Source organism: Onychostruthus taczanowskii, unplaced genomic scaffold, assembly GCF_017590055.1.
Source record: "Onychostruthus taczanowskii isolate IOZ18803 unplaced genomic scaffold, ASM1759005v1 scaffold166, whole genome shotgun sequence".
NCBI lineage: Eukaryota > Metazoa > Chordata > Aves > Passeriformes > Passeridae > Onychostruthus > Onychostruthus taczanowskii.
In genome coordinates this window covers 437,489-459,187 of record NW_024498862.1, presented here as the reverse complement: position 1 = coordinate 459,187, position 21,699 = coordinate 437,489, and the positions used below count along the sequence as shown (strand labels likewise).

At 42.9% G+C, this 21,699-nt stretch overlaps 1 protein-coding gene across 2 annotated transcripts; it reads right to left on the bottom strand.

Moving 5' to 3' along the window:
- Positions 1 to 985: 985 nt before the first annotated feature.
- On the bottom strand, positions 986 to 16,540 carry NINJ1 (ninjurin 1). Of its 2 annotated transcripts, XR_005952272.1 has the most exons (5): positions 16,330 to 16,540; positions 9,087 to 9,321; positions 4,787 to 4,948; positions 4,620 to 4,679; positions 986 to 2,863 (listed from the first exon to the last, which is right to left on the bottom strand). XR_005952272.1 is itself a non-coding variant. In XM_041399598.1 (4 exons), the coding sequence occupies exons 1-3, from the start codon at positions 16,399 to 16,401 to the stop codon at positions 4,794 to 4,796; spliced, it is 462 nt and encodes a 153-aa protein (XP_041255532.1). In that variant the 5' UTR covers positions 16,402 to 16,540; the 3' UTR covers positions 986 to 2,863; positions 4,787 to 4,793. The 2 variants fall into 2 exon arrangements, 1 of the variants encoding a protein (XP_041255532.1); XM_041399598.1 differs by lacking the exon at positions 4,620 to 4,679.
- Positions 16,541 to 21,699: the final 5,159 nt, after the last annotated feature.

Genomic DNA, 21,699 nt, shown 5'->3' with positions numbered 1-21,699 from the left:
TTCTCTAGACACACTCCAGCCCCTCAAGATCTTTCTTGTTGTGAGGGGCTCAAAACTGACCCCAGAATGTCCAACACAGGGAATGGGCACTGCCCTGGTCCTTCTTACCCACCTGGGCTCCTGTTCAGCCACCGCCACCAGCACCCCCAGGGCCTTTCCTGCTGGCCCTTTCCAGCCCCTCTGGCTCAGCATGGAGCTGCAGGGGCTGTTGTGACCCAAGGACAGGACCTGGCACTTGGCCTTGTTCAACCTCAGATCACTGGCCTCGGATCCAGCCTCTCCAGATAAAACTATGGCCTGACACCACATCAATACCCCTGCAACCTTAGTGTCATCTGCAAACTCACAGGGTAAAGAAGTTGTTAATTCAAACAACTGAATGGCAGTTGAGGGGATACAGAAACCAGGATGGCGTTTTCTGCTTCAGCCCATTTTATGTAAGACTCAGCATCAGAATGAGCTCCAGCAGTGACCTGGTTTAGAAGACAAATACCCAGTGAGTTCCAGTAAATATGGTTGTTGTCACCTGCTTCAGTAAGTACAGCTACGCTGAAAATCCCAGCCCAGGCTATTCTGGGTGCTGAAGGGACTAATGAGAAGGACCATGAGCAGTGCTCTCCCTGCCCACAGCTTATGAAACAGGAGCAAACGGCTGACCTGGCACGAACTGCTCCTCACACAGCCTGGAAAATTCATCGCGCTTCATTATTGATGACCTCTTTTTAAAAGAGATATTTGCCTCCAACCAAGAACCCTGAAAAAGCACAGCAACCCAAAGAACGAGTCCAAGAATGAGTCAAACGTATGCATTTGTTTGTTGCCCCTCTGAGATAATTGCCTGGATTTTAAAGCAGCACCTGACTTAAAAGAATAATAATCCTGTGATTAAATTATTTATAATTGAAACCAACTTGCAGATGCTTCTGTCTGCTAAAAAATATATGAACTCTGAAGGCTTCAAAGACTAAAAGTACAGATTTCACACCTGAGAATGTTTTGCAAATCTTATTTAATCACAATAAAAGACATGGGAAGCAGCATCAGAAGTGTGACAGCCACGAGTGGGCACGAAGAGTCCTACAGCAGTTGGTGCTTTGTGACAAATAAATACAGGAAGGAAGTTGTCCTGCATGCCTCATTCAGAACTTGTTCTGAGTTATGTTTACGTTAGTACAGCTCACAAAATTAAACCACTGCCTGCTGGATACGGGTTAAATACATGTTACAATGTAAATGAAGCAACAAAAGACAAATTAGAAAATAAAAAAGAATATCCATTCCATTACTAATCACACGAGTTTCATTTGTTTTCTGTTAGCAATTCTTACAGAAAATATACATGAAATCTGGTACATCAGTGGGCTTTGAGGCATACCCAAAGAGAAAGGTCAGTAACAAAACCTGTAAATGAGATGAGACACATGAACTCAATCTTCTATTCTTATGTACAAAGGAGCTTTTGAAAATTGATGCCAAGAAAATTGATTCATACAAATCTATATCTTGCATCTACATATAAGTGCAACCTAGAAAACTTAGATTGCAGGTATGATACTTTGGAAAAAAATTACTAAAATGTTTTTGTTGAAGAAATTCTTGTAACCTACACCATTATTAGCAATAGTGTATTTAGAAAAAGTGTAAGTCCCTGAGCCTGCAGGTAAGAGGCTAGAAGATATTTATAACTCTCTATATATATTTAAAAACAAAAATTTAAAAATTTATTTTGCTTTTAGTCATAAACTCATAAAAGGAACAAAACAGCAGCAATCGATGGGAAGAGAGAGAGGAAAGTAGAGAGAAAAACTCAGTTCATTTTGCCATTTGAATTTCGCTGACAGGCACTTGGTACCAGTTTAACAGGTAATGTTCACCCTGGAGCCTCCAGTTTACCAGTAGAGCCCAGAAAAGGTGGCACTTCTAATAGCGTTTCTAATAGAAATTTGATATAAGAAAGAACCTTTTACAATGAAGGTGCTGAGGCCCTGGCACAGGGTGCCCAGAGCAGCTGTGGCTGCCCCTGAATCCCTGGAAGTGTCCAAGGCCAGCCTGGACGGGGCTTGGAGCAGCCTGGGACAGGATGGAACAAGATGACCTGTAAAGGTCCCTTGAATCCAAACCACTCTATGATTCAAATAAATACATATAATGCACAGAAAACACAGAGTAGCAGTTCACGGTAAGAAACCATTAACAATTAGGTGATTTGTGTCTGTGCATGAAGGACAGGAAATTTTAAGTGTGTCCAGAAGAAACAACACAAATGATTACCTGTGAACAAAATCGGACAGAAGAATGCTGCTTGTTTCTGTTTGTCTCATCTTTCCTTTAGCTAGAGTGGGAAAAAAGCAAACCAAAAAGCTGTGCAAAAGCAGTTATTTTACACACTGCAAAGGAAGAGCCCTGCTGGGCTACAGAGTACAATGGCTTGGTGCCAAGCAGTGAAATAAAGGACAATGTGACCATGCCAGAATCAAAGGCCTGACATTTCTTACCATTGTAGAAATGACAAATTGCCACAAAAACCAAAGGCATATAAAAAGAAAAGTCCTGTGAAATGCTATCAGATGATATTTCCTTGTTTCATGAATTTATGTCACTTCTCTGGAACAAAAAAGTTTCTTCAGAAATTGAAATGCCAATATTCCAGAAAAACAGCATCCTTGGGGCAAAGCTAACCTTTTCTCAGATGTCAAACAATTTAAATATTAACACATGGAAAAATTTCAGGTATACAAGTGTGTTGGAAGCTTGGGAAAGCTGCTTGGTGTGTCCAGCTTCTTCAAATTATTTTTCTTTTCTCACTGTGTCCAGTGTGGCTGGCTCAACTGCAAATGACATCTAAAATGAATGCTCCAGGTCTCTGAAACACAAAGATATTGATATTTTAGTGATACAGGAATTACAGTAAATGACACATTTACTTTAAAGTGGGAATTAAGTTTTCTGTGGAAAAGGGTAATAGTAAAGGTGAAGCCAGAACATGGTGGCCTCCCACTTCTCTCAGGGTTTTGAGGAGACTGTGGCAACAGACTGAAAAACACTTATTTTTTAGGTTACATTCAGATGACCAAATGTTTTTAGCAAGGGCAATGGGTACAAATGCAAACAACAGCTGTAATGCTCCAAATCAATACAGAACTTTCACATTTAACAAGTCTGCAGCAAAAAACAGGATCTGGACACCACATTTGGCTGTTTAATTAGGAAACTGCATGTGTGAGAGCATGGAGGCAGTAGCCCACAGCTTCTGGTCCTGTTCTGAGCTTCCTTATGCCTATTTCAGATCCTTGTCTCTGCCTCTGTCCTTGGTATTTTGTGTGCTTTGTCTGGTGAAGGCAGCTAAAATTCCAATAATCTTTCATGCAGCTCTCTTGGTTTTCCCAGTGTAATTCTGGGGTCAGTGCTTCAGTACTGGGGGCTGGCCGGGGTTCACTGGGAGGCACCCAGAGAGACGGAGACAGTACTGCTTCAACACGGACTGCTGAAGTCAACCTTCTACTTGCATTTTGGGTAACAGCTCAGATAATCTACGTGCTCTTCGCTGTTAAAATTAAGTACTTATTAGTCTGTTTGTAGCAACTGTGGCCAGGAAATGCATTAAAATGATCTTGTTTCACTGTCAGAATTTCACAGGTTTTGGTTAAAGCAGAAAATTACACCCACACCCTGAGATAAATTACTGTAGTTCTTCATTTTCCTAGTAATACTTTACAATTCTTTCCCCTCATGCTATTTTGACTGATGATAAATTTTAGTTTGACTCCCATTTTTGTTACAGATTTCTGCTGCACCTTTCATCTACAGACTCATGGTTTAAAGGCCTTGTATCTTCTTTCTCATGGAGAAAGGCTTTCCTGTAGAAGTCTGCACAAAGCAGTAATGTTACTTGCATGGGCTGTCTGTGTAGTACAGAGTGCAATCATGGCCTGTCAGCTCAGTCATTCCTTCTTCAGCATGTCTGATTTTGGGCTGAGATCTGGGAGACCAAGTGCCAGAGCAATGTTGGCACACACAGACTTAGCAGTGTTATTTTAAAGGCAGATGTTGGCCATAGTGCTTCTTGCATTACAAGCCTGTAATTTAGGTTTATCTCCTCGCAAACTGCTCATCATATCTATGATGCTAGGAAGATACCCAGTTCGATCCCCATAATTCCTGTGTTTATCCTTCTGTGTAAGTAAAGAACAAAGCTGCAAGTGCAGGTAGAGCAACAACATTGTCCTAAATGGCCACATGTGAAGTGATAGTGCTCATCTTTGTGAGCTCAGTCTCCCACAGAGCAAAGCCCTGTCCTGTGAAGGACAGAGGAGCCACACGATCTGCAGCCAGCACAGAAACTGAGAGGCTCCAGCATGTGCAGTGTTACATGTCAGATTTAACAGCCCTACTTGGAAACAGATTGTCTTCAGTGTTAAGTAACAGACTGGATGCAAACCTTCCTCAAAAAAAGGACAGGCATTTGGAGAAAGCAGAACAACATTATTTCCCTTATTATCTCAGTCAGCAGTAAGGAAAAGGAGTGGCTAGGCCAGGACAATCCTTACACTTCCTACGGGTGACACGTGCTGCCATCAACTTTTGAACTCCACACTCACAAACACATTGTAATAGCTTACCAGTTCCCAGCAGCTTCTGCTTTTGCACTAATGGGAAGTGAGCTCAGGTATCTGCAAGAACTTCAACAGTACAGATCAGCCTGTGGCTGTTTCTAACGTGCCCCAGTGTGCCCTGCATTTCTGGATGCAGTGCTCTGCTACCTCATGCTGCAGGAGACCACACTCACCTGGTTCTTACTGTCTTGATATTGGCTCAGCAACTGGTTTCTGCACTCCAAAGGCAGTGATAAAAATATTCACAACAACTATAATGAATACTAGTCCAGTTGCAAGGTTGTTGAGGAAATTCAGCTTTCCGTGTTTTGCAGGGTTGTTAAGGTCATATTTTACTTCAAAGAGAAAGGAGAAAAAATGTTTAATAATATGTATATTTCAAAATCCAGAATAAAAGGTTTCATACTGCTGCAGTTACAGAATTTACCTTATGCTAAGCTACTTGGATCAGTCCTATTTAAAAGGGAAGTCAGATTCTGCAGTGTCAGTGGAAGTGCCAAGGGGAAGGTCTGTAACCACAAGGAGCTTATTAACTTCCAGTAATTAGCATCTAATCTCTGTGGAGACATATGGGAAGTAACGGATGCACTAACATCACTAGAAATCTTTTGAGTTCTTGATGTTTTGAAGCCTAGCTTTGTTGCAGACTTTAAGCATTTAAAAATTATTTCAGTCTTGAATACATGAAGCTTCAAGTCCTGACAGGATGAAGTTAAATTTCCTAGTTAAAATGCTACAAGTCTTGTAACCAGTGCTGGATTTTTTCTGTACTGGTGTCCCTCCCCAGCTTGTATTCCCTTCTACTCCCTGCCTTTGCCCTGATTCTGTTTTTAGAAAGGAAGGGTACTCTATCTATTAAACAGAGGGAGGTGTCAGAGCAGTGTAGCTGCAGTCCTTTATACAGAGAGCATCTGCTGTGTAAACATTTTCCTTTGTTTCCTGCAGCTGTTTTTTGGTTGAACTGCTAAAGGGAGTGAGGGAGGCTCACACAAGCATTAATGTAGGGTAAGCTTTGATTCCAGGCCTCATGATAGCATACAAATTAGTTACATTGGGCTGATAATAGTTTTGGTTTAAGACAGTGAGGACTCTGGGGCACTTGCCTGGCATCATAGAATCATTAAGTCTGGAAAAGACCTCCAAGGTCATCAGGTCCAACTTTGACCAAATACTATCATGCCCACTGAAACACCATGTAAAAACGCAAGAGTTTCCTGTCTCTGTTCTCTGCCAGCAAGGGCCCTGCAGCTGAAACCCTTGGCTACATTCCTTTGATGCTGATGGAGTGAGTGCTGATGAATTCTGGAGCAAGTTTTGAGAATCCATTTTGTCTGTTGAGACTCCAAGTTTTCAAGACCATAAATCACTGGAGCTTGTGTCTGCATGTGCACAACAAGTGACAGAAAGTTTATACCAGACAAGTTTTTACAGCAACATAAAACCTACAGCTCCTTCTAATAGGCACATACATATACATACAGCTTATGACTCTCCCACACAAAATAAATTTGTTACTTGCTTGTACCATCATCACCCTGTTCCATATTGCAGAAGTGAACCAATATCCCTTGCTGTTGAAGCACTTAAGTGGTCGCAAACACACTTGTGATGCTGAAGTGCTAACAGCCAGCTTCACCTGGGGTCCCTAATAATGCTGTTTTGGTTTCAAGGAATTCTGAGCACCTACTCAAGTCCTGTTTGCTGAAGCAGTGTAGTCAAACATCACAGGCCAGGCAAAGCATTGAAGAACAGTGTGGGGGAACTGCCCCGAGAAGCTACTGCACACCTCTACAGGCATGAAATAATTTAAGTTCAGTAGTACTTCAACCTTAAAATGAGTTTACACATCTGTAAAGTATCTGGAGGCATATACTGAATACTTGCACCCAACACGACCTGGAAGGACTCTAGTACTGCCATGTGAATGAAGAATAAATGAAACTGAATCATTAGCTCTGAAACATGGAATAAGAGCATTTGAGACAATTGGATAAAAATAGAAAGGCAATAATGGCCTAACCTGTTATGTGAGCTACAAGCAATCATGCTGATAAGCAAACTGACACTTTCAGAGCTGTCCCTTTGTCCAAAGGAGGGTCAGAGAAGATAAGTAATACTTGTCAGTTTAGGAAAAGTTTGGAGTAGAATTGCAGTAATCCTATCTTTGTAATTACAGGACTTAAGATGAGGGTGTTTGTGAAAATGTTCTTAAGAACAGTTATTCTTTAAGTATTTTATTATAATGGATTACTATAATTTCATGCCACTGAATCCATTTCAAGACATTCTTTGCGTTTCTTCCAAAAAGTTAAGGTCAACAAATCCCTTCCAAGGACAAGTTTGCTGAACATTTCTCACATTGTTTTCGTGAAAGGCTCTTTAGAAGGAGGAAAAGCTTTTAATACCTAGTAGAAACTGTGAGAACTGGTAGCTCCCAGGTTAAAACCCTGACTCAAGGAAAGAAATTGGATGGTGGCACAGACTTTTGTTTGGCTGTGTGAGAGCTTGAAGAGACGGAATTTCATGGCTGAACAGAAACAAACTATTCCTGCAAGCCAAAACTATAAAACATACATTGTGAAAAGCAAGTTCTTGCTCTGATGCCTGTATCTTCATACCTGTGTGTCCTGTTTCCTGTGTTCTTCCTGTCTTTGACCTCAGCAGGACAACACTGCTCCAAGAGTGCATCACCATAAGCCAAGGGCTCTGTTACCCTCAATGTGACAAAGATAAAATTGACAGCAATTTGTCACAGTACAAGATGGCTTGTACTGGGCAATTAATTTGGCTATAAATAAGAAACCCAACTGGTTCCACAAACTGGTCCCTGGGTTGACAGACAGGAGCCTCAACCAATTAGGTTCCATCCTAAGCTGAAAACATCTCACTGGTCAGGAGCTGGGCAGTGTGGGGATCAGACCAATTAGCAGTTGAGACCAGGGTTTTCAAATTCCCTATATATATTAGGTTTGGACACCAAAACACGCTGTTTGTCGCATGGAGCTTTGAGGTGTGCGTGTTGTCCCTGTTTCCAACCACCTATCCGATGGAACATGTGGCCCGTAACATAACAGCAATTTAAACCATTTCCGCAGTGTCTCGCAGAAACAAGCAGTATCTCAGCATAAACTGAGAAATTACTGCCCAACAGAAAGACAGGGAGCTTGTTTACAGCCTCAAAGCCTGCTGAAGCAACCAGGGAGATGCCTTCAACCAAGGAACATAGAAGTATTTTACTGATTTTTCCATTACTTGTCTCCCACACCTGCCAGCATCAACAGGTTGTTTTTTTTTTCCAGTCCCCTTCTGCAATCTCCTCTGAGCCAAGACCTGGATTCTGCTCTTGCACCATCTCTAACAAATGCAGAGACAGCTGTATTCCATCTCTTTTGTAAGAAAGAAAAAAGCCACATCAACTGTGAGTATTGTAAGCCAAGTGTATCCTGGATCCTTAGGAACTTTCTCCTTGAACTCTCTTTCAGCTGTGATAAGAGAGCAGAATACGGAAAGATTGACAGGGATGCCAAAGGTGGCACCCATAACTCATTAAATGCCATGTTTGAAGTCTGCCTTTTCATTTACATTAGACCCAAGGTCAGTTATATAGTTCCCACTAAGGTAAAGGATGGGATTTGAAAAATGTTATGAGAATAAATGATCCCATATCACTAGCAGAAATGATCCACAGCTGTTTCCTACCAGTGGCGGTGTCATTTATTCCAAGTGGGCAATGGTAGATGCAGTTTGATTGCAACACAGCCAAGCTAAAGACAACATGCCACACCAATATGATGACGGACATTTTGACTTTCAGTTCTCTTATGGAGTTCCACATTCACATTATTTTCGTATATGGCACGGAAGAAATGCATTTCAGTCATAAGATTAAGTAACAGGTCTTGCCAAAAACATTATTATGAAACTGGATAGACTGCATTATCCTATCTGGCCTACTGATGTTTCTTTTACAATATTTCATAACTTTCCTTCCTCCTCAGGCTTTCTGGAGGAAAAAAATATTCATAGTATGGGCAAATGAGTAGGAGGAAGGTGATAAAAATGGAAGATTTCACATAAAGTTGCCCTTTCTTCCTTTGTTGCAATATTTCTATGGTTTCAAGAGAAAATCTGTATTTTTGGATATTAGAAAAAATTTCTTCACTGAAAGGGTTGTCAAGCATTTGAACAGGCTGCCTAGGGAAGTGGTTGAATCACCATCCCTGGTGATAATTAAAAGACGTGCAATTGTGATGTTTGTGTACATGGTTTAGTGGTGAACAGCGCAGTGCTGGGTTAACTTTTGGGCTAGATGATCTTACAGGTCTTTTCCAACCTAAATGATTCTGTGATTCTAACCTGAATCGGTTCTGAGGTAAAGGCTTTTTAAAAGCAAAGGCTGTGTTTATTTACCATGGTATAGGCTGTGTCCTATAAGAAAAATACAAGTCAGTGGTTCTTGCTGTTGCTACCTACCAAGGAATATCAGGAGCACTCCCACCATAATTTGTAGGGTGAGCGACAGACTGATGAGAATGATCAGCGGGACGTAGAAGGAAAAGGAGGGCCCTTGCTCCATGACAGCTTTGAGCTGGGAGGCGTTGGCCATCAGGAGGGCGATGTCCAGCATGCTCTCGGCCGCACTCTTCTTGTTGGCATAGTGGTTGATGTTGATGGGTCTGTTCCTTTGGAACCACTGCCACCTCCTGCGCTGGAGCCAGCAGAGAGGAAAATGGTTATTCATATCTCTTAATTGATGGTGAGTGAGAGCAGAGCCACAACAGTGCAGAGATCTTCTGTGCAGCTCTCCCACTGTTACCCGTGTCCTCCAGAAGGAGAGCAGAAAACAGTGCCTGCTTCTGCTGCCCTTTGGCACTTTTTCCAGCTTGCCTGCGGGATCAGTTTAAACAGTCAGCATGTTTCTACTCTGGGAAAAGAAGGGACTGGAAAGGTTGAAAAGTTTGCACTGAGAAAAAGTTCTGGAGGGAGGGAAAAATCATGGTAACACAAACCAGCAAACAACAAAAATAATGTTGTTGTGACTAATTTACTCCTGAAGGCACTTAAAAATACAGATATTTATTAAATTCACTTTCTCTCCTTACACATCCAGAAAGTTATTTCATTAGTCATGAGTCTTCTTTTAAGGACTGATGTGAAGTTGGCCACTGTGTGAGCTTTGCTTGCCCTCCTTTCCTTGCTATTCCTTCCTCCACCATGCTACTGTCCAGGGCCATCCATACAGCCACACACAGATGTTTTTCCCCTTAACTATCATATGATGTGCTGCTGCCAAGAATTGCCCAGTTACAAGGGAATCTTTTTTTCCCCATTTTCACATCAGCTGGTTTTGGGTTGTTTCATTTGTTTGTTTTTTTAAATTGGTCTGCAAACAAACGGGAAAATAAAAACCAACTGCAGGGCAAACGTAGGGCCAGTTAACCCAACGGGATGAATATATGAGTTTCCTGATGATGATTCATGTGACCTGACTTGAAATTTGACTGCTGGTCTCCCAGAGGTGCCTACTTCTCTATGCATTAGATGCAGCTTAGGGTAACTAGGTTAGATTTAGCTGCCCAAATCCACAAGGAAGGAAGAGTAAGTGATGCTCTATCCTGCTGTCTCTGAACAGGTTAGGAATTTCATTCTTTCTGCTCTTAATTCCACACTTTAAAAATGATAGACAAATATATGAAAAGTAAGCTTATTCTAGCTGTCTTCTTTAAATCTACTTCTTAGAGACTTTTTTACTGCCCAAATGTGTTCCTGCTTGCCAGACTCCTGTGAAAGGAGTCTGGCTTTGCAGGCTAGCTCAAATGCAGAAGACACCCCCTAATTACTCTCCTCAGCAGCACTAAACATTATCAACTCCCAAGCCAGGCTTGCCACAGTCCAGACCTGAAAGTGTCCTTTTAAACAGGGTAGATATTCATGTACACATTGCCAGTTCTTTCAGGGCATTTAAATACCAGACTTGACCTGTTTTCACCAGACATGTCATCCACCACAAGCCTAAATGTTTGACTGAGTGTAATAGGGCAGCAGTAAATGCCAGAGCTTTTTCTCAGCCTGTGATCTTGCCTTCACCAGGAAAAATGACCAGTAATCATGAAAACCCCAGAAACATTCACTTCCTGTCTCCTGACTGATGCTGGAAAACCATAAAATGAAAGTCCAAAAAAAAAGAGCAAATTAGCCTTGTCTTCTGGGAGCAAGCTGAAGGCCACTGCCAGAGGTATTGAAGCTGATGCAGTCAGTACCACACGAGCACTTTCTAAGATCAGACTGTGTGTTACACAGCAATATATACACAGGTAATGAAAGAAGAGATGCTGCCTTAACCTCAGGAGAGTGACAGTCTGTACAACAGAAATTACAGTAGAACTTGGTTATGTGGCTTTATGGTTTCAGGGCACGCAGCAACATGTGCAGCCCACAGCACCAAACAACACTTACTGTGCTGTGATCATCCACAGGGCCGTGCAGAGGGACAGTGGAATGTCTGGAGATTTTCTAGGTACACGTAAAGGAATGCTTTTCCTGCAGGTATCACTTGGCAAAAGAGCAGTACGCATTGCATGAGACCTGCTTCAGTCTCAGCGCAACCAAAACACCTCCTCACACATATTCAACATTCAAATTCCTTGGTAGAGACAAGCTAAGCCCTCGTGTTTGTGTCTCCAAAGGAGTCTGAGCAAAGCCAGCAGTGAGTTCACATGTGTGTAAGAGCCATGTGCAGCTGGGACTCCATTCCCTGCAGTATTGCCGGCCTGCCTTCAGGTGTCCAGTGCTGCAAAGCTTCAGCCTCACAGCACAACAACCTGCCCTGATGGTCTATGCACAGTTAGACAAAAGACAGGAGTGAAAAGCCTCTCCCTCCTGCTCCATGTGACTGGAAGAATACCATGGAGGAGCTGATTTTCACAGTGTCATGGTGCTGTCCCCACAGGCAGCACCACTCTAGGTCTCTTCATAGAAGCAGGGGCTGTTTGCTTGCCCAGAGCACTGCACTCTGCAAGGATAAAGCTACAATGCCATGTCATAAACAGGCATGTTTTTGATTCTGTAAGATGGAACCTTCACTCCAAGACTGGTTCACAGTCCCTCTGTGCTGGTACAGACTCTGCGTCTGCTTTGCTTCGCTCCCCATTTCAATGGTACAGCCAGAAAAACTGAGGCCCTTTCAAGTACAGAAAGGAGTTATTAGTTACATTTATTAAAAAGCAAATACAAGCGGCTCTGCAGCAAATGTCCTTAGGTGCCGAGTGAATCACAGCTAAGCCCCACCTGGTGATTCAACAGGAAGGAAACAGCACTGAAAATGGAAATATTTGAAAACAATAAAGTATCTTTGCTAAATACAGTAAATTGTTGTAGAAAGTATTACGGCAGTTTTCTTTGTATTTGGGGTTAGCTATTAATGCAATTTTATGGGCCAACAGGCTTGACTGAAAATGAGAATGGACCAAAATGACCTCAGGGTTTGTAATGCCATAGAGCAAGCTTCCTGAAAATCTTGTGTTTAGGAATAAGTGTGAATTATAAAACAAAGGAAACTTGCTAAATAATAATGAAGCTGTGCAGAACTAAAGCTGAGCCATACTGAACTTAGTGGGGCAGCTCTTTACTGTGTTCTGCAATATTCTTCCCAATCATAACTGTTAAAAAGATGCTAAAAAGCAATTTTGTTTAAGAAGTAATTTACTATGTTTTTGCAGTACTAATCTTGCAGAAAAATACCACATGGCTAATTTTTTCAGATCTTTGAGGGGAAATTTCATGTTTGGAAAAAATTCCAGTTAAATAAAAAAAGAGATGGATCAGACATAAAAGGAATAATACTGGACTAAAATAGAACACCATTTCAGAACTTTTATTTTTTTCTAAGATCAAACCTACAGTTAAAGGATCGAACCAGCGACTTTACACTAGTATTTAATAATACTTATAGTTGTAGGATTTCTGTCCCTATCTCCATCACCTACACACTGAAATTGCAAAGGGCCATATATGGCCACTCTGAAGTTAGACTTCCCCTCCATCTCAGAGATCTTGCTGATCTAAAAACAACCAGGTAAAATATTCAACAAAGAAAAAAGTATTCTTCCAACAAAAATATTTTAAGCCCTATCAGTCATGCAATGGATGATTACAGAATCACAAAATAGGCTGAGTTGGAAGGGACCCGCAGGGACCACCCAGTCCAACCCTTGGCCCTGCCCAGACCCCCCAACAATCCCACCCTGGGCATCCCTGGCAGCGCTGTCCAAAGGCTCCTGGAGCTCTGGCAGCCTCGGGGCCGTGCCCATTCCCTGGGGAGCCTGGGCAGTGCCAGCACCTCTGGGGAAGAACCTTTCCCTGAGAGAGAACCTAACCCTCCCCGACACAACTTCAGGAGGTTCCCACAAGCCCTATCACTGATCACCACAAAAAGACATCAGTGCCCCTCCTCTGCCACTCACAAGGAAGTTGTTGACCCCAGTGAGCCTCCCCTCAGCCTCCTCTTCTCCAGCTGAACAGACCAAGGCTTCCCCTCCAGGCCCTTCACCATCCTTGTGGCCTCCTTATCTCTAATGGATCCTTTGTACACCTCCTCAGAAGATACTCTGTGGTTTATCCTTCAAAAAAACATCAGATCACTTGTTCAGCTTAGCACTGACTCAAGAGAGAAAAACCCCTACTCTGGCTCTGGAATGAATCATCAGTTTCATTTCCCATGGAAATTTCATTGTGAGGAAAGGGGGGAAATGTTCACCCAAGCACCAACCCAGTGTAACATTAACTAGCTTGTGAGAACTCTGCAATCACATGCTGTGGTTGCGTTGCAGGCAAATACAAAAAAAAAAAAAAAAAAAAAAAAAAAAAAAAAGGAAAAGGAAAAAGGAAAAACTCAGCATGTGTTTCTATTTCACAGACATCATGACTTTCCAGCAGCTCCAAAACCCTGTGCTTAAGAAGAATCACTTTTATACAAACAGAACATGCAAGTATGACTACATCAAGAAAAAAACTGTGGCAATCATGTTGACTCCTGAGAGCTATAAAAGTTAATATTAAAAAAGGGAAAAGTACAGTTTGCTGAGGGCCAAGCACTATTTTCCTAAAGCTGTACTGGTCCAGGATCCAGTTAAAATATTTCTACTCATTAAATTACTGTAAAATAATCAGCACACCTCATGACTAAATTTGTGAAATGAAGGAGTAACTTGAATTCGTTCACACAGCTATTTAAATAGAAGTTTGCTCCCGTATAATATTTTCTTCCTTGCATTATTACTACTCATTCCAGTCATTTGGTCTTACAATACTATTACTCACAACTGGGCTGTGGACTGTCTATTTTGTGTGGTTAACACACTGTTTGTTTACTCTAGCTACTTAAAAAACATGCAAGCAAAAACTTAACACCAATAGTATCAATATTTGGAGTATCTAGAACACTCCAAATTCAGTTTGATATGCGTAATGAGAACATACCATTTTAGGCTACATGCAGCAAAATAATTTCCAGTTCCTACAGGCTGGTTACTTGCAGTATGATGCAAAGAAACTGCCATGTTTCAAATTACTTTCATGTTCCAAATTACTCCTGAATTAAAACATGGACTTCAACACATTTTTAGGAATAACATGATTAAAACCGTTTATTTCTACTATCCAACTCTCATTCACCTTTTTCATAGCTCTTCTTTAACTCCTTCATCTAGCACATCCTGTTATCTTGGAAACACTGAACTAGATTTTACAACATGGTAGATGGAGAGTGTTTCAATATGGACCATGAACAAGGAAAGCAAGTGGATGAAAAAACAGTTATAATCTGTATTTGTATGAACAGATCCTTTTAAGAAGAGACGAGATACTTCTGCCAGGTGTAATCACACATATTAGTCACCGAGGTGTGCCACACCAGTCCAATCCTAGAGGCAGGCAATTTCATGCTTCCAAAAGCCTGACATCTGCTAAAAAAATGTATTCCAATGAATGCTGGAGTAAAAATAAACCACATCAAACCACTGTGTGACCACTTGTTCAGAACTACTGAGAGCTTAACTGGTCTTTTTAAAATTTTTATGCTTTGATTGCTTTGAAGGTAACAACCACAGCTGCATTTCATGTCAGCTCTTCTGTATGAGAAGGTAGTGGTCTGTGGTGAAGGTGTGCAAGAGAGTTGGTTTTGAGGAGAGGACAGATGCTGGGACGGGCAGGAAGGAAACAAGAGTGACCCATGTTCTGATGCCTGTGAGCATTCCTCAAAGGAGACACACTTTTGACTCCAATACAGAAGATTCAGGCAGCTGCAGATGGTCTCTCCAGGTTTAGGTGGCTGCTGAACTGGCATGTTCTTTTGTTTGTGGGAATTGTGAACGCTGACAGATTTTTTAAGATATCTTCTATTCAGATATGGGTTTTTGAAAAATCTCTCCCCATCTGCTTTACCTTGCTTTACCTATACTTTGTGTGTGTGTGTGTGTGTGTGTGTGTGTGTGCATGAGAAAATTTAAAAAGTGTTTATGAAGTTCACTGAAGTGCCACTGTATACATTTAAAACAATGGAATAGCATGTCTCACTGCTTATTCTTTATATGGCACTTACTGAGAACTTGAGTTTTGATGGGAAAGATGTAACAAAATGAGGGTTGCTTGCAACCGAAGATGAAGTAAAACAGGAAAGTTGCTGAAAAATTATTGGTGCAGACCACATTGGGGAAAAAAACCCCATCAAGAGTACTTGTGATGCAATCACAAAGCTGCGTCAAGAAAATGAGAGAACTCCTGAGAAGTGAGAGGTTTAGAGGAAACCACTCCAGACCACCTGTTTGACCTGCATATCCCAGCCTTGATTAACTTTAGGTAGGATTTCCAGGATTTATTAAAAACAGATTTTTATTTTTCTTGGTTTCATATCCATGACTCCAAGGGTTTGTTAGGGAGGGAGGGTGGGAGGAAGGACAGATGCGCTACACAATCAGCCCAGTCCGTCCGTAACCAGTACGTTTTACCAGTGACACATAAGAGGGTTTCGCACAGCGGTTTCTGTGTGGCAGAGACTTAGACTGGAGTAAGAGCTGCCTTTAGAGTTTAGTCCTTTCCAAACAAGATAAAAGACACTCTTTTCCCCATCTGTTTTCTTCAGATAACTGGCACGTTCTGCAAACATCCTCTATACTTAAACAGAATGCGGATGAATACTTCCCAGAGAGCATGTCTGGTCATGTTTTGACTACACATAGTATGAAAAAGCTGGGTATTCTTGTTTTTATTTTGATTACTGCGTGGAAATTAACGATACACGCACAACCGCTTCGGTAATTCCTCCTAGTTTTGTAATTGCTTATTCTGCGCGGATGTCCCGCGCCCCCCGCCAAGCCAGCTGGGTGGGCAAAGCCCTGCCGGTGCGGCGAGCTGCGGGCGGGCCCCGGGCGAGGAGGGCCCTGCTGGCGGGCGGCAGCGGCAGGAGCCGGGGGCGGCCGGGGATGCTCTGCCCGGCCCTGCCCGGCGGCCTCCCAGCACGAGCGCGGAGTGCGCGAAAGGCAGGTGAAAACGCAGCAATAAGGCAGGTAAAAACGCAGCAATAACAGAGCAGCACCGACCACCACCGCACCTCGCGGAGTCCCCGTCCCGCCCGGCCTCGGGAGGGACACGACGGGATGGACGCGGCGCCGGGAAGGACGCGGGCGCCGGGTCCCCCCGCCCCGCCGGGCCCGGCCCTCACCTGCTCCTCGGCCGCCGACTCCGCGCCCTCCGCCGTCCCGTTGAGTTCGTGGGTCTCGCTGCCGGAGTCCATCGCGGCCGCCCGGGCCCCTGTTGTCCCGGGCCGGGGCGGAGGGGAAGGTTCCCCGCGGAGCAGCGGCTCCCGGAGCCGGCCCGGCCTCCCCGCACCGCGCCCGGGGCCGCTCCCGCCGCCGGGGCCGCCTTCCCCCGGCCTACTCCCGCTTTTCTCCCGCTCTTCTCCCGCTCTTTCCCCGCCTCCTTGCCTGCCTCTCCCCGGTCTCCCCCTCCCTGCCCGCGGGCGGAGGTTTCCGCGCAGGGCCGGGCCGGGCGGAGCGGAGCCGAGCGGAGGCTGCACCGGCACCGGGGCCGGGGCCGAACCCAGCCAGCCCGGGCTGGGCCGCGGCTCCCAGCGCTGGCCTGGAGTCACGCTGCGTGTTATTCTGTATGTAGGAAATCGGTAGTGGATGCAAATGGCTCATTGCAGAAACCTGTCTTGACAAAGTAGAAGGCTAGAGTTTGATTTTTTAAGAGCTCTCTGATCAGTGTTTTTAGGGTTTCAGTCTTTTTTTTTTTTTTTTTTTTTTTGTCCTATATATTGTCCTATATATTTTGTCTCCCTATGCTTATTTTCCCACCTCTGCTGTGACAACAAGCATGTACAAAACCAATCAACATACAGGGATATCAGAGGAACACTCAGATGTATAGAAACAACTGCCAGCGAGAGCAGAAAGGTAAAAAATAAATGTAAGTGATTGGGTTTTATATGACCACATGTAATCTCTTTTAAAGCCTGAACTGCTCATCTGCACCAAAAATGTTCCTGAGTAGTTATTAGTGCAGTAGGCTAGGAAACACTTAATTTGGAGAGAGCAATAAAGTTTGTTGTTACAGTCCATAGAAAATGGAAGAAACAATGTATTATGACAGCAAAGATGTATGTGTATAAATGACACTGTTCATAACTAGTCCAAGGCTTAAAAAGGCACATTGTTTTCCTTAATTTTTGGGTTTGTGGTAGCTAAACTTCAGTAATACACTCAGCTAGGCCAGCCTTTATCAGCTATATTACCTGTTCATTTAACAGTCATTAAATATGCATGAACCATAATTGTTGCTGCATTTGGATCCCAGGACAACTTGGTCAGAAGCCTCTCTGGTTGCAAGCATCCAGTGACATTTTCAGAGATACCGCCGTATTTTTAATGACCCCTTTTTCATCTTCTGTACCTCCTTGCATTTTGAGGACCTTGTTTGGCGGTTGTAAAGGTTTGATGTGCTCTAGTGAAATTATTCTGCCCTTAGTCCTAGAAATGAGAGGTCTGCTCTTTGGGCATGACCTCCTGAGTGCTAACTCCCTTTGTGCTGCACAGTCGTGCCAAGAAGACGTGAGAGTAGGACCTGTTCTTAATCCTGTGGGAAATGGGTGTAATTTCAGTGGAACTGGGAAAAGCTGAATTTGTGTTTGTGAGACATACAGTCTGAAACAGTAGTTCTCTGTTGAAACTTTGCATTTGTCAGTCCAGTATAATTTTTTTCAACAATAAAATTTCCTGTTATCCAGCCTTTGAGTTAGTTCTCTGGGTTGAATCTGGAAAAAAATCTTTTGCTGCTTATGGAAAAGACCCTGTGCTCCCTACGTGGAAATAACCTCAGACTCAGACTGTGGTCAGAGAGAGGCAGAGGTGATGTGATCAGCCTGCAGCCGTGGAATGAAACAAGACAACACTCTGGTAGGTAGGTCTTGTTTGCGTGTCAATTACAAAAAGAAGCCTGCAAGTGTTGTCACAGGAGTCTGAGTCAGGGGTTCTGGTTGCTGTTTTGCCGACCAGATACTGGAGGGTGCACAGACAATCCTTGGGACCACTGTCAGAACAGCCATTAAAATCTGGATGGGAATATTGAAAACAAAAATAAAACCCCACTGCTCTGCATCTTAGCTGTGAGAGGAATTTCCAGTCTCTATTAGACTGTCAAACTGTTAGTAATTATTAACCATTTTGAGGTTTTTTTCCCTCAAAATCACTCTGATGACTATGTGACAGGCACAGAATGATCATAAATGCAGAAACAGTTAGAAAGGACAGCACTTCTTTGAAATGCTCCAGAATAACTTGAACTGCCAGGCTGCCTGGCAGCCCCAGGAACAAACAGTTATGTCAATGTCAGAGTCCTGAAAGTGACCTGAACCTTTTTATTTACTCTGAGCTTTCCCGAAAAGCCAATGATCAAGGCAAGGGATAGTGCCCTTCTTTCCTAATCAGTAGGACCAGGAAAGACATTGCAGAACATTTTCCAGACATTCTAGAAAGACATTAGTGGAAGGTTCCCTGTCCATGGCAGAGGAGGGTTGTGACAAAATGATCTTTGTGGTTCCTTACAATCCAAAACATTCCATGATTCTGTGATTTGGGTTTTGCCTGCTCACATGCAACTGGTGTGGGCTTAATACCTGAAGCGCATAAGGAAATTTCCAGACTGTTTTTGGGAAGATAAGTTTCAGCAATCACATTTCTCCATTTTGGATTTAAAATCTTGAAGCCCGTGATTAATTTTTGGTGGATTTTTTGTGGGGTTTTTTGGGTTTTTTTTTGCTTAAGATGTGCTGCCTTGCTTGGCACACACATGTTTGGAACAGACTTTCTGAGAAAGAGAAGGCTTCCAGCAGTGCTGGACTTGTGCCAGAAGGAAATGAGTAAACTCCTACGTAGAAATAAGCAGAAGCATCTATGCAAGCGGTTTAGCATTAAAGTGGGGATGTCTGGAGTTTGTGAAAACGCTCTGACCCAGAATATACAATTTACCAATACTCTTTTGGATTATTTTTGGTGCATTTAGAAGTGTAAGGCAGTTAATTTTGTCTGTAAAGAGCAAGTGCTACCCATTACACAAAGGACTTCTCTGTGCTCACTTCCCCTGGGCTTGCTGCCCCCCACACAGTCACACATTGCTGTGCAGTGTGCTGTGTTCACAGCACATCAGTTGTACACTCGAATCAGCCTCTCAGCTGCTCTGTTCTGCCTTGTACAAACAGCTGTTCCATAGTCTGGAATGCTGGGCGCTGTTTGGTGAGCAGCCGACGTGCCTGCAGTGCAAATGTCAGTATGGCTGTGCCTGGCGGGACTGATTTTAGGGAGAAGAGGGACCCGATGGCTCCAGGCTCCTCTGAAGCGGAGGTGGCTGGGAGCGCTCATGGGTATGTCACCTGAATATGAAGTACAAATTTGCAGCATGGCCACGAGTTGTCTGGAGACCATAGAATTGTGCTGGGCCCAGCACGGCATGGCAGCGTGTTGTCTGACTCCAAACCTCGTGTTCAGAGACAGCTGTGTGATCCCCCAGCCTGGCCCTTTGCACAAATTATTGGCATCCCTCCCTGAAGGGCCTGATGACCCGTTTTTTACATATTTTTTAGACAGTGATGACAGCCTGCCAGGTTGTCCTGTTCTCTAATTCTGGAGCACACTTCCTGAGGAGATCTGGCACTCCTGGTTTAAGCTTTCTATTAACTCCCTCCTGGAACGCCTGCTTTGGGGTGTGCTTATACTGCTGCACCTTCCCTGCTGCAGTGAGTGTGACAGCACAATGCTGTCTGAGAAGCTAGGTACAGCCTTGTACTTAAAATGGGAAAGAAATGTTAGGAGTTTGGATAGAAGAGACTCAATAGCAGGAAATAAAGCTCCTCTTTTTATCCTTGGTCTTAAAGACTTCATAACTTTTATACTTTCTGGCTGAAATTGCATAGCTTGATCTATTTCTGTATATTAATTTCTTCTTTCAAAACTCCTAGTAGAATATCTGCTCCTTTTTTAACCACAGCACATATGTATTTACACACTAGTACAATTAGAGGATGTGGGTTTTTTGCAAAATTTATTGAGGAAATTGTAGAGTTGAAATGAAATGGTATATAAAGTTGCAAATTTGGCATGGTAAGGCTGGTCTAAGAGTTCTGCTGTGCTTGAGCATTGTCTTTTTAAAAACTGTGTGTTAATGATTTCTCTTAGATGGTAAAGTGTCTTGCTCAGAAAATCGCATTTGCATGTGCCTGAAGCTGTGTAACTTAGCGATTTGTTACAAAACACACAAACAACACAGTGTTTAGGAGGCGGTGGTGTGTTTTTAGAGGACGTACTTCACTTCAGTGTACTTCACTTCAGAGGTGCTGAATCTTAATCTAGGTAATGAATGAGATCAGGAATCCATTGCATTTACCTTCCCAAACTGTGTTGTCATTGTTTCATTCTAGCCAACAGAACTTTATTACGATCAATAAATTATTTTTATGGATTTTATTATATCAAATAGATGGAGAATTATTTAAATACATCTATGGGCAAATCTGGGATTTAATGTTTACTTTTGAAAGGTGAATTTAAACTTTTTTCATCAAATGTATAGGCAGTGATAGGTCAGAAATGACCCATTTGCAGTAATATACTCCAAAAGAAAGAATTCAAAGAAAAATCAAACCTGATGTATTTTACAGGGTTGTGCAGAAGTGCAGCATTGGTCTAGAAGAGGGAGTGGAAGGAGGTTATCTGTAAACCAGAGTAAAGAATGCATCTATTTAAAATGCCAGGTCTCATTACAAGTGTGAATCTGAATTGTCCCACATAGCTTGTCAGCAACCAGGTAAATAAGAGAAGAATCAAACCCTAGAGCTGCTGTTGGGAAAGCGTAATTCAATGAAAAGGCTAATCTAGTTAAATGAAAAGGCCTTTGTGTATGGAATTACTCCCAAATGTAAGTCATAGCACAATGCATGCTATTGAAATGCGTTTCAAAAAAATGGGAAAGTTAAAAAAGGAAATAAATGAGCTGTTCAAAGGGTTCTTTTGTATCAGACTCATGTTTTCAGGAGCTGTTCCCAGCTTCCAAGATGTACGGAGAGAGGAGGGAGAAAGGAAGGAAGAAAAAGACATTTCCCCACAAGGCAGAGCACCAGCTCCACAGGTGACAGCAGTGCGGAGGCCCCCAAGAGCCCAGGCACCTGCCCTGCCATGGCCCTGAGGGAAGGCACAAAGAAAGCAGCCTTCACTAGCAAGGTGCAGCCCGTCCCCATTTGTTGTGTTTTTGATTAATATTACTAACCTTAAAAACCCACAAAAAACAAAACAAAACCAAACAAACCACCAAAACAACAACAAACACCAAAACAAACAAACCCACCAAAACCAAACCAACACTCCCCCCCCCCCCCCAAAAAAAAAAAAAACAAACCAAAACCCCCAAACAAACCCCAAAAAACCAGGTGATGTTTGCCAGCTATCCCAGTTTTGCAGCATCAGTCAAGGCTTTAGAGCTGCTGTGCAGCAGTAGGATTGTGTCTGTGAGCAGGGCTGATCCCTTTTGGGGTTTTTGTGCTCTT

Coding starts and splice junctions, on each gene's coding strand:
- NINJ1 (XM_041399598.1), bottom strand. CDS start 16,401: ATGGACTCCGGCAGCGAGACCCACGAACTCAACGGGACGGCGGAGGGC. Junction 9,322..16,329: donor AGTCGGCGGCCGAGGAGCAG/GTGAGGGCCGGG, acceptor TGCTGGCTCCAG/CGCAGGAGGTGGCAGTGGTT. Junction 4,949..9,086: donor AGTGCTCCTGATATTCCTTG/GTAGGTAGCAAC, acceptor TTCTCTTTGAAG/TAAAATATGACCTTAACAAC.